This window comes from Leptosomus discolor, chromosome 23, assembly GCF_034619465.1.
Source record: "Leptosomus discolor isolate bLepDis1 chromosome 23, bLepDis1.hap2, whole genome shotgun sequence".
Classification (NCBI taxonomy): Eukaryota; Metazoa; Chordata; class Aves; order Leptosomiformes; family Leptosomidae; genus Leptosomus; species Leptosomus discolor.
Genome location: NC_141413.1, coordinates 4196946 through 4213294, shown reverse-complemented (window position 1 = coordinate 4213294; position 16349 = coordinate 4196946). Strand labels below are relative to the sequence as shown.

Below are 16349 nucleotides of genomic sequence, written 5' to 3'. Positions count from 1 at the left end.
CCCGGTCGAGCTGCCGCCTACTTTCCTTGAGCGGAAAGCCGGGCGTCATGACGTCAGAGCCCGGCCCAGCCCCTTAAAGGGGCAGCTCCCTTCGCGGCTGCACGGCTCCCTTCCCACCCCGAAAACACGCCTATTCGTCCCAAAACGGTCCGGTGGCGAGGCCAGAGCCCACCGCCCCCCCCCCCCCGCTCGGGCGATTCCTGCCGGGCCCATCCGGGGGGAAAGAACCGTTCCACACCAGGGGTCCAGGTTTACACACGGCAGAAATTTACTTTAGCAAAAGTGGGTGAAAAGGCCAAAAAAAATATAATCATCTATAGCTTCAGGCTGAATCCTATTTCTTGTATTGAGGAAGTCAAGGAAAAGCCCTTTTTGTTGCAAGATAATGCTCCTGAGGATTATTCCAGCTCTGTTCGGGTCCACATTTATTCTCCACGTCCCTACGACTCTGGTACAACGGAGGATTAAAAAGTTTCTGTGTGATTTGTAAAAGTACCAAGAGGGGGAGTGGGCGGGGAATCAAAAATAAAATACTAAAACCCACCCAAGAGCTGTGTTAAGGTTAAGAACACCTGCATTTGCAGTTCCCGACTGCTGGTGGAGGTTGCAGCAAAAGCTGCTCGTTCAAGCGGCGAGAGACCCATCTCGGAGCTCCTCCGGGGTAAAGACGCAGCCCCTGGACGGGTTTTTGTTGCCCACAACGTCCCCTACGCTGTCACGACAGGTTTCCGGTGCCGGCGGCGGCGTTTTCTGGCCACTTGCGCTTCCTGGGGCGGGCAGAAGTGGGGGGTCCGGGGGGGAAAGCAAAGTCCGTTGCGCGGCTCGTTGGCAGGCATGGCCGCCCGACAGTTCCTGGCCGCCCAACTCCACGGCCGCCTTTGCTCCGCCGCCCCAGGCTCGTACGCCAGCTCCTGGTGTCGTGCCGGCGCCTTGGCGCCTTGCCTGCGGTTCTTCTTGGAGCCGCTGGAGTTTCTGGAAGAACAATTCAGAAGTCGGGACCTGAAGTCGCGTCCACGGGCACAAGCGCGTTCGAGCTCTGCCGCTGCCGGCACAACGAACGCTGAGCTCTGCTCTAGACAACTTTTGGGGAGGTTCTTCTCTCCCACCGCAGAGCTGGCAAGGCAACAGGCGCTCTCGTGGGCGAGCTGCTGCTCGGCAAAGTGCACGTTTAGGTTTCTTCAAGAGACAAAAGCAGCTCTTTTTGGTGGCGCCGGCTCAGCTGCCCGGCACGCGCAGAGGCAAGAAGCAAACACCTACCTGGGCCCCGCCAAGGGGGACTGGTTCGAGAGATGTGGATGGGGCTTGGCCACCTTCTCTCTAGCGTTTGGGGTAGCGCTGGCTTTTTCTTTGAAGGGGTCCGAGCCCAAACTCCTCAGGCCGCAGCTCCTTAAAAAGAATTCCGTCTGTCTTACCTGTGCCCACAAACCATTCACCGAGGGATCACAGCAGCTCTTTTACACTTAAACCCGCCCCTTTGCATCACTGCTCCCCCAAAAATGGCGGGCAGCAGGCCTGGGGAGATCCTTCAACCCCAGTCTCCCAACTGCCCACCTTCCTCCTCACCCACCGGCCCTTTCCACCCCCTTCCTAGGAGCCACTGACGTCAAACATCTCTTGCCTGACAGCAGCTCTCCCTCGCGCACACAAAAGCACTTACTTTTTCACAGATCTCTTCCGAAGATCTTGGATATAGTTGGTTCTCTCTATAGGGTGCCCTCGAGCCCTGTTGAACACTGGAGAGAGACAGGTCTGAGTCACCACCGCGGGTCACCCTTGGGGCTGCAGAGCACTTAAACCCTTTAGAAGGACCTTAACCCCTTCAGCCAACCCTTCAATCGATTCTGGCCGTCTAAACCCGCCAGCCCACGACCAACGCTTCACATCTGACCAAGAACAGACACGTACGTACACTCGATCGCAGCGTTTGGCTCCATGCCTTCGACGTCAATCAGGTACCTGAACAGATCAGCAAGAAAGCCCTCATTACACAGCGAACCACGGGAACAGCGACAGGTTAGCGATGATTCAACAAGAAAAGAGCAACTGGGAAGTTTTTACACCTTCTATTTACAGGCCAGAACGGAGCATCAGCGTTTAGCCTGCTGAAACTGGGCACAAAAAGTGCCCCCTAACGACAACCCTCCTGAAGCTGAAAAGCTGTAAATCCTTGCGAGTCTGGGACGATGGAGATCACCCGACTCGTGTTTCGCTGGCCCAACCCTACCTCCTCCTGGGGCAACCAGGAGCTGGCACCGCCGCCTCCGAGGACCACTCACCTACACACCAGGTAGCCGGTTCTGTTCAAGCCGTGCGTGCAGTGAACGCCGATGAGTTTGTCTGTAACGCACAACCACCGGGTCAGAGCGAAGGGCTCCTCCTCCCACACCCCACCAGAACAAGCCCTTTCACATTCGCCCTCTGACGGAACAGAAACGACCACCCGACACCACCACGCTGCTGGGTAATTAGTGCCAGCTCGTTAACTCATGTAATTCCATGAGCTCATCTGCAGGGAAGATGGATTTGAGCCCCACAAAAAGCCGCCCCGCGTTTCCCGAGCGCTGACACCTTGCTGCTTACACTGCTACCAAGAAGCGATCGGTATTTACAGCCAGTCTGGAGATGGGAGTCTCAAACTCAATTAAAACCCGACTCACTGCTAATTACCAGAGCTCCAGCAGGAATTCCTTTACCATAACAAACCATCGACGCTCACGTGCCAAGAGAACGAACGGAAATTCAGGCTTTTCATTCAAACACCACCGGTCTCCGAGTCTCTAGCGCCCAACAGCAGCGACACAAGGGAAACCCACACTTACCGTTGTCTTTGTTGTCTCTCAAGAACTTTTTGACAACGCACTTGAACTGAAAAATGGTCTGTCTGTTCGGTATTTCGTGTCCCATTGTCAAGATCTTTGAGTAGCAGAGTGTGTCTGGGAGCTCCTACAAGGAAGAAAGTCAATAATTTCCAGATAAAGCACAAGGATTCCTACCCATTAGAGAACCATGGACCATAAGCCACAAGATGATGAGCTTTTCAACAAGCCCAGAAGAGCAGCAGCACAGTTTTAGGTAAGAAAACCTCCGTTTCACTCCCTTGACGCAGTACCAACACCCCAGAGCAGTCTGTTTGCACCTCGTGTTTCTTGTGCCTTTGCTCTTCCCTCCCTGGGGAAGAGGAAGCACGCACAGAGGCTGGAACACCATCCCAAGCAATCATCCACACATTTGATATCACAAGCCAAAGCTGGTTGTGATCAGCTCTTTGCTCAGGAGAGCCTATAAACAACAGCTTTAGGGTATCCCAAAACTTGCCCCGGTTGGCACAAAGAGGATCTGCACGATGGGGGTTGAAGTCGCCAGGCCTGTACTTGACGGAGGACAACGACCCCATCCCGATGCGCCTCCAACGCGTCACCTCATCCCCCTGCCGGAGGATCCGAGGGCCTCACGCTCTCCTGGCAAGGAACACCTCCCACTCCATCAGCACCACCAGGGCTCACGCAGGGCGTCATTTCCCCAACAGCAAGACCAAGACTGACCTCTGGCCTGTAGTAGCGAGTCGTGTACGTCAGGTCAATGATCAGGCCCAGCTCTTCCTTCTGCTCTTTGATTTTCTTGATGAGGTCATGAGGTGAAAATCTGTCCTCTGGGTGAAGCTTCTGATCAAAGCTCTGAGGGGACATAACGTTTTTAGAGCAGATATTAAACTCAGGTGGCATTGTGGCTGGTGGGCAGAGGTCCACGCTGCAGAACGTCCCAAAGATCACCCCTTCAAAGAGAAGGACGCAGGCAACGAGCAAAGGCGGACGAGGCTGACACACAAGTTATGCTGAGCCCAACCAGAACGCACTCAGGCCCTCACTGCTTTGGGACTGCTCAGATGAGGGATTCCAGGACTGACCGACGACTGGAGCCCGGGCAAAGCACTGCAGCGCGACAAACACATCCCAAAATTGAAGTTGTCCTTTGGTGAAAGCTATAAAATACGCTTGCAGCTCGAATGGAGGTGAGCAAACGGCACTGCTCCCCATCACAAGCTCTGCCACCCCCACGGACATGACACACACCGATTGTTTGAGGTATACCTGTTGAGCTCAAATCACTCTGGAGCAGAGCTCGCCCCAGCACAGCAGCAGAGACCTCCAGGCACAGCCGGATGGGCAGCGGCGCTGCCCCACCAGCTCCTCGCGGCCTCTGCTCCCAAAATTCGGCTCTGGCACCGTGTTTTTCAGGCTGTTCATCTGGCACCTGGCAGCAGTGGTGGGGGCTGCCCACACCATCACTCCTGCCAACACCCAGAAAGCTGCTGCTGACCCCCAGGAGTCACCCCTGGTCACCCCCACAGCACCAACACCACTGCGATCCCATCACACGCTCTGAGCGCTCAAACAGCCGTGGCCACGCTGCGCTCCTGCCTCCCCCAGGTTATCACCCACCCAAAATAAACACCAACACGATCTACTGACCCTTTTTCTCATTCTTTGGAAGGAATTCGCTCATCAATTCTCCGCAGAGCGACACCTTCCCGCAACCGCTTCCCGCCCCGAACAGGCCCAGGGTGTCAGCAGCCACTTACCTTCCTCAGGGGGACCTTGAAGGCGATGAAGCGGGTGCCTGGCATCCTCCTGCCCAGCGGGACGTAGTCGGTCCACCTAAAGCCCGCAGCACGGAGGCGTTAAACGGCTAACTGGGAACCGGCCCTGCACTCCTCCTGGCCCGGGGACCCTCATCCCGCGACGTGTCCCCCCCCCAGGCTTTAAGCTACGGCTCCCCACTGCCCGGGGGCTGCGATCCACTAAACGTAACAGGCCCCACAGCGCCGCCGCTGCCAGGGCCCGGCCGGGCCCCGCGGCTCCCGGCAGCACCGGGCCGCACGCCCCCGCAGCGCCCCGGAGCAGCCCCCGGGAGGTCCCAGCCCGGGAGGAAGCTGCGGAGCTGCGCGGGGAGAAGAGCGAGCGGCCGAACTCACCGCTCCGGTACGCGGAGACCCCTCCGGCCCACCATGATGGCGCCGGCCCCCGGCCCGTCGAGCGCCACTTCCGCTTCCGCCGCTGTCACCCCGCGCGGCCGCCGACCACGCCGGTGAAACCGCAGAAGCCCCGCCCACAGCGAGGAGGCCACGCCCCCCCCCCCGCGCGGCAGGACCACGCCCCCTGGCCGGCGGCGTGTGAGGCTGTGGCGCCGCCTTGCGGTTACGAGTGGGTACAACAGCCCCGGAACAGACACGGCCATCACCGCCCCAGCGCCAGCATCGCCTTCCCAGAACCAGCATCACCGCCCCAGTAACAGCATCACCTCCCCAGTACCAGCAGCACCGCCCCAGCGCCAGCATCCCCTTCCCAGAACCAGCATCGCCGCCCTAGTACTAGCAGCACCATCCCAGCGCCAGCATCATCTCCCAGTACCAGCATCACTGCCCCAGTAACAGCATCACCACCCCAGTGCCAGAATCACCGCCCCAGTACCAGCAGCACCTTCCCAGCACCTGCATCACCACCCCAATACCAGAACCAGCATCACCGCCCCAGTATCAGCATCACTGCCCCAGTAACAGCATCACCACCCCAGTGCCAGAATCACCGCCCCAGTACCAGCAGCACCTTCCCAGCACCTGCATCACCACCCCAATACCAGAACCAGCATCACCGCCCCAGTATCAGCATCACTGCCCCAGTAACAGCGTCATCGCCCCAGTACCAGCACCACTGCCCTAGTGATGGCATCACCTCCCCAGCGCCAGCATCACCACCCCAGTAACAGCATCACCTTCCCGGCACCTGCATCACCAACTCCAGTACCAGCACCAGCATCACCGCCCCAGTACCAACACCAGCATCACTGCCCCAATACCAGCATCACCCCCCCAGTACTAGAACCAGCATCACCTTTCCAGCACCAGCATCACCTTCCCAGCACCAGTGTCACAGCCCCAGGACATGCATCCCCACTCTGCGCCAGCACTGGCACCAGCATCCCCACCTTGGCACCAGCATCCCCAGTACCAGCATCCCCTACCCTATCCTGGTACCGACATCCCTGGTATCAGCGTCTTTACCCCAGTACCAGCACCACCCCCCCAGTACCAGCATCTCCCACCCCACCAGGAGCAACCCCCACAAGTACCACCTGGGGACCTCCACAAAGAGCCACCCCACGGACTCCCCACCATGGGCACCCACTACCAGGACAGTTCAACTGCACCCGGGAGAAGCGTTTGCCCCTTGGGCCAGAAAGAGGGAGGACAAAACCAACCCAAAAGTACCCCCAACCGCCCCCCATCGGTGCAGGACACACGTGTCGGCATCACAGGGTCACTGGTACCAGCTCCATCCCTGCCCCTCGGACACGAAAATCACTTCCCCTAAGAAATACCATGGTTGGGATGGGAAATTGTTGGTGTGGAAAACCATCGTGGGGATGGGAAATCATCACCGGCATCACCGTCCCCGTCCCAGCACCAGCGCGAGAGGCCGGGGCTCCTTTACCGGCTGCAGACACATGTACATACATACACATACATGTACCACGCACGTCATTGCTCTTCAGGCTCCACACTTTCCTGGCCCTGGGAGTTTTGTCCCACAACAGGGACTCACCCAAGGCAGGGCAGGATTTTCCAGTCGGCACCATCTCGTTCCCAAGAGGGTGGTGGGGAGCAGCACCCTGCGCCCAGCCTGGAAAGATGCTGCCAGCATCTCCAGCTGGGAGAAAAGCCCCTTTTCCGGAGGGAGGAAAACCACAGGGATTAGCATCAACGCCGGGAGGACGGAGGCGTCAGCAGCCGGTGGCAGCGAAGGGCTGGCTCGACTCGTCCAGCTGAGCAGGGGGCCCAGCTCTCAGGGTGCCCTGCGGCCACCTGGGCACACGGGGGCTGTTCCCCCTCCCCCTGCGTCAGGGAAATCAGGTTGAACCTCCTTCGTTCCCAGCCAAGCCTGTAATTAGCACTCGGCCCACGCTGGCGAGCAGGATGCGACCCTGGGAAGGAGCCACGGCCGCCTCGGGGTGTGAGGCAGGGACCGGCTGAGTCCAGAAAACTCATCTCACATCTGGCCGGCAAGCAGGCATCGCTAGCCGGGGCTCACCGTCCCTCTCCACGTGATCCCCCCCCCTGTTTTCTCTTCTCCTTCCCAGCCCGTTGCTCCCTCGAGTTTTGGGATGCTTTTTCAAAGGGCGATCCTGCCCCGTGGGGACCCCGTCTCCAGGCACGGATCCACCCACTAGGGCTTTCCCCCCAGCCAAGGGATGCCCAAAGCCCAGATCCCTCCTTCCAAGGTGGCTGTGGTGGGGACGAGCACCCTCCAGCCTGAGGACAGGGGCTTCACCACCACCTGGCCCTCTCCTCAAAACCCCAGGGGGGATTTGCCACCCGTTTTAGGAACGGCCTTGACCGTGGGGACCCCACGGCGGTGACTCAGGGGTGCCGGAGGTTGTGAAACAGGCCCGGGATGGTTTGGGAGACGCCTCCACGCAGCCCCGCCAAGCCCAGCCGCCCCGGGGAGCCCGTCAGGGGAACAAGCCACGGCAGCGTCTGGGCTTTGCGTGGCTGCCGACCTGTCAGGCAGGTTTCCCAGAGCAGCGAGCCGAGCCGGAGAGAGCCACCCGGCGCTGGGCATGTCCTTCCACCCGCTCGCAGGCTGACGGAGCCCCCCTGGCTCTCTCCTCACCGCCGAAGCCATGCGGGCAGCTGGGTTGCTGCTGGCTTGGGCGCTGCTGCAGCCTGCCAGCACCCAGCAATGCCACCTCGCCAGCCCCGGCGGTGTCCTCCGCTTCACCGACACACACGCCGAGATTCGGGTGCCGGCGCTGCACCGGGTACCCAGCTCGCTCGATCCCCTCTACGGTCTTGTCCGGCGCTGCCTGGACCTCATCCAGCAAAACCCCCTGCCCACAGGTGAGTCCTGAGCCGGGGAGCTGGGACCCCACCGCTGCTGGTGCCGGGACTCTTGGGGTTTTGCCGGCTGCAATCACCGTGTCCGGAGCTGCTCCGGGGGGGTCCGAGCTGCTTCACGGAGGGGGATGCTCTCTCCATCCTGGCCCTGCTGCTCGGGGAGGGCTGGGGGTGCATTGGGTGGGACTTCTTTTACCAGCGCCGTGGTTTTCTTTTGCAGAGCTGCTCAGGGCAGCCCTGAACGACCCCGGCTCGGTGCGGACGTCGCAGGTGAGCCGGGACACGGCGGGAGGGGATCCCATGGGGATGGCACCCACCCAGCGTGGGGCACCCGGGCACACGGAGCACCCTAAGCTGGGTGCATTGGTGCTGACTGGGCTCTCCCATCACATAGGTGGTGCAGTACGAGCTAGGCTACGTCGTCTGTGCCGTGGTGGCTCTGCTCTTCACCGTGGCTGTGCCGGTGGCCGGGATGTGCTTCTGCTACTGCCGGAGCCGCCGGCGGTGCGGGGGCCGCTTGCGTGCCCACCGGCGCTCGCTGGGCTGCCGCCGCCACTGCCTGCTGGTCTGCCTGTCCCTCACCTCCCTTGTCATCCTGTGAGTCCCCCAAAGCACCCCACAAACTGGTCCCCTCGCCATGGCTCGGGGGGAAACCGCATCCTACAGGGCCGGGAGGCTCTGCCGGGCAGCCCCGTCACCGTCTCCTCGTCCCCGGCAGGATCAGCGTCATCTGCGCCTTCGTCACCAGCCAGCGGGTGAAGGGGCAGATGGAGCCGGGGCTGGGGGCCGTGCCGGCCACCCTGCGCACGCTGCGGCAGCACATCGCCAACGTCCCCCAGGTGGGTCCCCAAACGGTCTTCCCCCCGGCGTGGGGTGCAGCCCAGGGGTGGCCCCGTTTCCCTCACGGAGTAGTTTGGGAGGCGAGAGGAGGTGGCGCGGTGGCATTAAAAATATATTTTGAATGGCAAAGTGGGGCTTCCTCCCCTCCCGGCGGCTGCCACCCCCAGCCGACCGGCTCCTCTCTCCTGGCAGGGGGTGCAGATGGTGGTAGACCAGTTCGAGGTGCCGCGACAGCAGATAATCTCCGACCTGGGTGGTAAGCACCGCACTGGGCACTGGCGGGCACCGTCCTGAGCTTCCCACTGGGATGAGACGCTGACAGGGCACCCGATGCCTTGCAGGGCTCAGCCGGAGCGTGGGGCTCTCCATCCACGCGCAGCTGAAGGCCATGACCTACGCGGCGCTGGCAGACCTGCAGGACAGGGCTGGAGGTACAGCTGAGCGCAGCTTTCCCCCGGGGCCGGTGCCGAAGCCTCGCCGGAGAGCCGGGGCGGGCGAGCGGAGCCGTGTGAACTAGCCCTGGGCTTTCTCTTTAAGACCTACAGACCTCGCTGCACCATTTACAGATTCTCGACAAGATGGTGCGGGCGCTGGCGGCAGCACGGGCCGAGCTGGAGCCGGCGCTGCGAGAACGGCGTCGGCGCGTGGTCGCGTTGCTGGACGACCCGCGCTGCACCTCCTGCGCCAGCGTCCTGGGCAGGGCACAGAGCCTGGAGCTGGGCGCCGACTACGGCAAGGTGGGAGCGGGGGCTGGTCCCCCACCGTCGCCACCACCATCCCTCTTGCAGCCCTGAGGCTCACGGCTTGTTTCTTCCGCTCCAAGGTGCCGTCGGTGGAGAAGGTTTTGAAGGCGCTGGCCGGTCTGCCCCGAAGTGACTTCGCGGAGATGATTCGCCAGGTTGGGGGGTCGGGGTGAAGCAGGGGGTTGTGGGCAGCCCCGTCCGAGCTGTTCAGCACCCCCTCTTTCCTCGCAGGGCAATGGCACCTTCAACTCCATCCCGGAGCTGGCCGTGGAGAGGATGGCACAGGTCATCCAAGGTGAGTGGGACGGCGGGACTGAGCGGGGACACCCTCCATGGGGCGCATCCCAATTTGGGGACATAGGGTGGGACACAGGGAGCATCCACCCCTCCAGCGTGGCCTTGGCCCCGCAGATTTGCGGGACGAGATGGCCCGCATGGCGGAGAAGGTGCAGTCCATCGCCGATGGCTTCCCCCTCCCTGACTACACCCGGCCCGTCAGCGAAGCCCTGGTGAAGGCAGAGGACAGGAGCCAGCCATACCTCCGGGAGGTGGAGCGCTTCGAGCAGTACAGGTGACACTGGGGAGAGCGTGAGGGGGCAGAGATGGGTGCTGAGTCCCCCTCCCCAGGCCCCAGCTGGTGCACCAGCACCGTATCTCGAGGCTGTGCCCTGCTCTTCTTTCCTCCAGGTGGATCGCGGGCACAGTGCTGTGCTCCATCATCCTCCTCATCCTCGCCTGCAACATCACAGGGATGGCCTTGGGGGCGTACGGGCTCTCCAAGCGGGAGGACCCAAGCGACTACGAGTGTCGAGGAGAAGCTGGCGCCAAGTTTCTCCTGGTGTAAGCATCTCCCCGGGTGCTGGGGTGGGGGTGCCACCTCACCCCCCGCCCCCAGAAACAGAGGGGCAAAGCCAAGGGAGGGACCGGGAGTCGGCCAAATGGAAAAGCTTTTGAAGCCGCCGCCTGCGCCGGCGGGTTTGGGAGAAGCCGCTCCTCCCTGGGAGCTGGCAGCTCCCGCACCCCAGCCCCGCTGCCCGGCACACCCCGCTCCCGCGGGCCCTTCCCAGGCAGGCCGGCATGCCCGGGCGCAGGAGGGAGCCGCGGGGCTGCAGCCGGCCGGGCAGGTCCCCACAAGCCTTTCTGCCCGCTCGGGTCTGCGAAGCCGCCACCGGCGCCTCCTCTCCCTCTTTCAGTGGCGTGGGCCTGGCTTTCCTGTTCTCCTGGCTCCTCATCCTCCTGGTTTTCGCCACCTTCCTGGTTGGGGGCAACATCCAGACGTTGGTTTGCAGGAATTGGGTCAACCAGGAGATTTATAAGGTGGGTGGCCACGCATCCACCCACTACCCCACAAATCTCCGCTTGCGTGCACCGAAATGCCTCCAAATTCTCCGTGTCCTCCCCTTAAACCCATCCGGAAAAGCCCCATCCTAAACCAGAAGATTAAGTTTAGGATTAGGTCCTTGGATTTGCATCAGCAGCAGGGAATTGCCCTTGTGCTGTTAATTCACTTGAGGCGATGACGCTCCTACCTGCAGGACTTCTGTCCTCTAGTCCTCGGGGATCCCTGGAGTGCTCGGGGCTGGCGGCATGCTGTGACGGGGCTGGGAGCAAGGTTGGGAATGGGATCTGGGCTCATCTCACTGCACATGCAGGCAGGTCCCTGCACGGGGCTGTCCGCTGCTTTCCGGCCAGACGCTGCCCGGTGAGGTTCTGCCACGGGAATCATACAAATAAAGGCAAGATTAGCTCTGGCTGGGATGGGGTAGCCCAGGACATACCTGTGAGGGAAGAACATCCCCAAAATCATTGCTGGGAATGCCTACGCCTGACCCTGACCCTCTTTTTCCTCCTGTTTGGCCCAGTTCATCGACACCCCCGGGAATCTGCCTCCATCCATGAACCTCACCCGCCAGCTCAACCTCAGGAGGGATTCCAACCTCAGTGCCGCGTACCGGTGGGTGCTGCAGGAGCCCACCTCTGCCCCTATACATCCGAGGGCTAATTTGGGGTCATGCCACCCACTTCCCTTTGCCTTGCAGGGAGTGCAAAAGCGGCGCGGGGCTGTGGGAGGTGCTGCAGCTCGACAGGTCCTATGACCTGGATGAGCACCTAAAAACCCCCAAGGTGAGGAGGGCTGGCTCCAGCCAGAGTTTCTGGTAACGGTGTGAGGATGTACGAGCTTTACTGGGGTTAATGGGATGGAGATGCCCGGCCCCAACCCCACAGCATCCCCTACATCTCACCCCTGCAGTACACGGCTGATTTCCAAAAACGCCTGGGTGACTTCACGGCACGGCTGGGCGACGTGCGGCTCCTCCGCAGCGAGGGCAGGCAGGACCTGGAGACCTTCGCCCGCAGCGGCCTGGATGAGGTGGACTACGGGCGCTTCCAGGAGGAGGTGAGGGGATGCTCATGGGAAGCTGGTCCCCACTGGCTTCTAGGGCTGGATTTCGGGCAGCTGCCAACTCCATCTTCCCCCAGATGAAAAACCCCGTGGTGCAGACCAGCCTCCCCGGCTTGGCGAGGAGCCTCGAAGGGCTGCAGAAAATGCAGGTGCGTGGCGGGGCGGGCGGCAGGGGCTGCTTGCGTGCCCGTGGGGATGTCCTCACCCCAATGTCTCCCCGCAGAGGAACGGCACGGTGGCAGGGCGGCTGGCCGCTGAGGCCCAGGCCCTGTGGCAGATACAAAACTCCACGGTACAATCGCAGGAGGCTTTGGTGGTGAGTCCGTGCCGGGCTGGTGGCTCGCGGTGCTGCCGGCGTTTGCTCAGTGGTGTCCCTGTGAAAGGGGAAACGGGGTTTTTGTACCCTTCTCACCTCCCTGTCCCACAGGCAAAGCTGGGGGAAAGCGTCCAGTTCCTCTCCCGCTTGGCGCCGCACCTCCAGGTACTTGCACGGTTTCTTCCAGCTCCAAAAAATATGTGGTGCCTTATGGGTCCTGCCCGCCAGGGCCCCCCAAAAGCCAGTCACAGGGTGATGGGAGACCATCCAGGGAGGATCGGCCTCCTTTAGTGATTAGATTTGCTGCTGCAAATCAGAAATCCCCCTGCAGCACTCACAGCGTTTCAGTGTCCCCAGCAGAGCTGCCCCACGGCTTTTCATCTTACTCACTCCCTGCAAGGAGGTTTCTCTGCTCAGGGCAGCTCCCCCTTTCCCTGCCCTCTGGCAATCAGACCAAATTCGAAGCTCTGCACGTGCACGGCCCTGCACGTCCTGCTCCTGGCACCCCAGTCCTGCTGCTTGGTGCTCTAAAGATGCTCTGCCCTTCCCATGCTTCCCCAGGAGCGGGTGAAGACGACACTGGCCACCACGGCCTCAGTGGAAGCCCAGCTGCCTGTGCAAGCCCAGCAGATCCTCCGGCAGGTAAGCCAGGGCTTGATTAACCCTTGTAGGGCACAAAATTACCCACAGCCAGAAAGAAAGAGTGAGAATGGGGCGCTGAAAGAGGGCAAGTAGCCTCCAGCCCTCGTTCCCGTGCCCAACATCAGCCCAGAGGTGGTTGGAGCGGGGCTGGAGCTGGGCTGGGAAGCACGGCGCTTGCCCTCCATGCTGCCTTTCCTCTGCCCAGGAGATCGGCTGCTTCACGAGGAAGGAGCTGCGGTACTTTGCACAGTACCTGAACTGGGTCGGGCAGACGGTAGGTGCTGGGCTTCTCTGCAGGGGGATTCTTTGGGGTGGGGAGCCCCCGTGGATGCTGCATGCAAGCCCCTCGTCAAGCTGAGGCAGCAAAATGCATCCTCTCAATCCAGGAGTGGGTTTATGCCTTGTCTCTGCTCCTTGTTCCAGCTGAGGGAGGACGTGGCTTCGTGCCAGCCACTCGCCACGGCCCTGGACAACGGACGGGTGATCCTCTGCGACCGCATTGCTGACCCCTGGGTAAGGATCCCATCCCCATCATTACACAGTGCATAATCTCACCACTAACCAGCATGAATTTGGGGCAGCCATGGCTGAGAGCAGCCCTGACACCCCCCCCCCCTCAGGACCAGCCACCTCAAGGCTTCCAAACCCCTCCAGAGCCTGGGGGCTGCCTCTCCCCACGCAGCTCAGGGGGAACCCCCATGCTCTCTGCTTGTAGAACGCTTTCTGGTTCAGCCTGGGCTGTTGCACCTTCTTTCTCATCCCCAACATCATTTTCGCCATCAGGCTCACCAAACACTTCCGCCCCATCCGCAACCGGCTCATGTAAGTGGCCAGCACAAGCTGGGCAGGAGGGCTGCCCGGGCTGGGAGGATGCAGGCAGGGGAGATGTGGACTCCTCCTTGACCCCCCAATGTTTTTTTCCTTCTCCTTCTACAGCTCTACGGGGTCGGAGGAGACCTGTCCTTTCCACATCCCCCGTGTCACGGCACTCAAGCTCTAGGATGGGGTCTGCCAGGTGCAGCAGTATGCCCTGCGCCCCAGAAGCTCCCGTCAAACTTGTGCCCAAGTGCTGCAGGGCTCAGGTCCCTCTGATGTCTCGCAGGGCTCCGGGTCCCTCTGACGTCTCTTTCTCAGTGCCCTTTGGGGTCTGAGCATCCTTCCCGGGTGCGGGGCACGTGTCTCCACGCTCTGTGGGGCTCAGGATCCCTCTGACATCTCTTCCTTGGTGTCTTGCGGGGTCTGAGCATCCTTCCTGGGTGCGGGACACTCATCTCCATGCTCTGTGGGGCTCTGGGTCCCTCCGACATCTCTTCCTTGGCCATCTTTGGGATCTAAGCACCCATTGGGGTGCTTCCAGAGCCCAGCTGATCCAGGGCACAGCGGAACGTTCACTGCAGCTCCCACTAAACGTTGGCGTACCCCTCGCAGACCCCACAGGGAAAGACGCCCGCCCGCTGCCCCACAACGCTTCCCCACACCCGGGATGCCCAGGCAGTGGGCCCATTAAAATCCTCCCCAGCCAAACTCGCCATCGCCTGCTTTGTTTCGCCAACACCATCTCCCCAGTTTTCCACAGGGAACCGTTCACGTCCTTGGGGGGGGTGTGGGTGGCAGCCCTGAGGGGGAGCAGGCCCAGCTTACCCATTCCCACAGGAGGCCTCAGTGGTGCCAGGACTGGGGCTGGGGCCTGAGGCCTGTCCTGTGGGCCGTGCCAGGCCAGGCTGGGCCTTACCGGGCCACGGGCAAGGCCACAGCGGAGGGGACTCCGGGGCAGGGGGGAGGCCATGGCCAAGTGGGCTCCGGGACCAGGGTGGCGCAGCTGGGGAGATGCTGGGGGGGGGTCAAGGCCTCCTGGGGCTGAGAGGAGGCCGCGGGTGGAGGGACAGCGGGGCCGGGGGAGGCCCTGGGGAGGCAGCTGAGGGACCACCGGGGCCAGGAGGGCTCCAGGGCCACCAGGGCTGAGTGGAGGCCGGGAGCTCCAGGGCTTGGGGGAGCTTTGAGGCCGGGGTCTGGGCCCACGGGACCCCCCCCCTCTCCAGCTCCCCCCGAGACCCAGCACATATAACCCCACTCCGACCGCAGGGCCCTGCTGACCCTCAGGCTGCTGCTAATTAGAGCTGAATTAGAGGTGGGGTCTCGGGGGGGCAAAGCTGCAGGTTAAGGGGGAGGATACACTGCAGGTAGTTTCTGCCTCCCCCTCCACCTCCCAAAGGAGTCCAGGCAGGGCCTTTGACTCTCAATTTATAGCACCGATGGCGTTACGGTGCGAAATGCCCACTTTTCGTTCATATCCTTCACCCCCTGATTTCAAAGCGCTTTGTCCAACCAGCAAACTATTTACAAAATCTGCACAAGAGTTAGTGGATCAGCCCTTTCCAACCGAATGAGGATTTCCCAGCATTTCCCTGTCTGAAATGCTCTCTGTTTGCTAACCAACAAAGAAATGCCCCATTTTTATGCATTATTAAAAAGCTATTGCTACCCACAGCCAGCAATATTGCGTAAACCACCTGTTTTATGCATTATTTATGTTACTGCTGCCTGGAGCCAGTTGGTTTCACGCAGTATTTGCCTGCAGAGGTCAGCATTGCAAAGGCTTTTTGCGAAGGGATTTGGGGCGCTGAAGCCCAAAGGAGAATTTCTGCAGGAACCTCCGTGCCCAGGGCTGTCCTCAGCCCATCTGGAAACTATCCGGTGGTGTCACCTGCAAAAATCAGCGTTAAAAATGGAGTACTTTGTGGTGATCACAGGAAGGTTGGTGGTGGGGAGAGGCAGGGGTGGGGAGAAGTGGTGTTGGTACCAGGGATTCAATCAGAAAATACATCCATGACGCTTATGCTCCCAGCTGGGTGTATTTTGAAGTCTTACAATTATGAAATGTTGAAGTAATTAAAAGGAAAGGTCTGCCCTATTTTTATAAGCCACTCTCAACAGTAGTAATATATTTTAAATAAAATATCCACTACGTGGTGCAGAAGAGCAAAGAGATTATCTACTTTAAATGGTAAGTAACATAAATGCAATAATATTTGTTTAGCAGATCCATTGATCAAAAAATGATGCAGGTTTGCAAACAAACAAGCTGAATTCAGCTGGCTCCTCTTCCTAAAGTTATTTCTTGTAGCTGGGTCACAATAAATAACAGGCAAGCACAGAGATAAGTAATGAATAACAGAGGAATTTGCCCCAAAATAGATGCGTATTATAAATATGCATTGTCACCACTGCAGTATCTCTGTGCCCTGCCTGGGAGGTAGATGCATTAAAAATGTGAGTGGTTGCATCTCTGAGTTAATAGTAAATCACCAACAAATAATCCCGAAAAACCAATTGGACAGCACTCCAGTTTTGGGGCGGGGGAGGACAAGCTGGATAATGATTCCTTACCCAAAGCAAGATCATGGTTTATGATTAATGTGCAAGCCCTCCCCAAAGGGGCCCCCTCGCTTAGGCCAACACACCTTCCCTCAGCTTGATTACTCGTATTGATAAATTAAAGACTGAAATTAGCTC

The 16349-nt window shown here is 60.2% G+C and overlaps 2 protein-coding genes across 2 annotated transcripts; one reads left to right on the top strand and one right to left on the bottom strand.

Annotated features, from left to right (window-relative positions):
- Nucleotides 1-244: 244 nt before the first annotated feature.
- Nucleotides 245-5013, bottom strand: DUSP11 (dual specificity phosphatase 11). The gene is made up of 9 exons (XM_086477114.1): nucleotides 4973-5013; nucleotides 4580-4655; nucleotides 3543-3674; nucleotides 2820-2943; nucleotides 2277-2337; nucleotides 1910-1956; nucleotides 1658-1733; nucleotides 1258-1386; nucleotides 245-972 (listed from the first exon to the last, which is right to left on the bottom strand). Exons 1-9 carry the CDS (start codon nucleotides 5005-5007, stop codon nucleotides 708-710), a joined length of 945 nt encoding a protein of 314 aa, XP_086333240.1. The 5' UTR covers nucleotides 5008-5013; the 3' UTR covers nucleotides 245-707.
- A 2664-nt stretch (nucleotides 5014-7677) lies between these two features.
- LOC104352494 (prominin-2) lies at nucleotides 7678-13836 on the top strand. The gene is given in 22 exon segments (XM_086477053.1): nucleotides 7678-7894; nucleotides 8112-8161; nucleotides 8286-8488; nucleotides 8610-8730; nucleotides 8924-8987; nucleotides 9073-9162; nucleotides 9269-9468; nucleotides 9555-9655; nucleotides 9657-9769; nucleotides 9886-10045; nucleotides 10162-10314; nucleotides 10668-10791; nucleotides 11337-11428; nucleotides 11514-11598; nucleotides 11726-11872; nucleotides 11956-12027; nucleotides 12102-12359; nucleotides 12756-12836; nucleotides 13042-13110; nucleotides 13260-13349; nucleotides 13552-13658; nucleotides 13773-13836. Coding segments are annotated over 22 exon segments (2661 nt in total).
- The last annotated feature ends 2513 nt before the right edge of the window (nucleotides 13837-16349 follow it).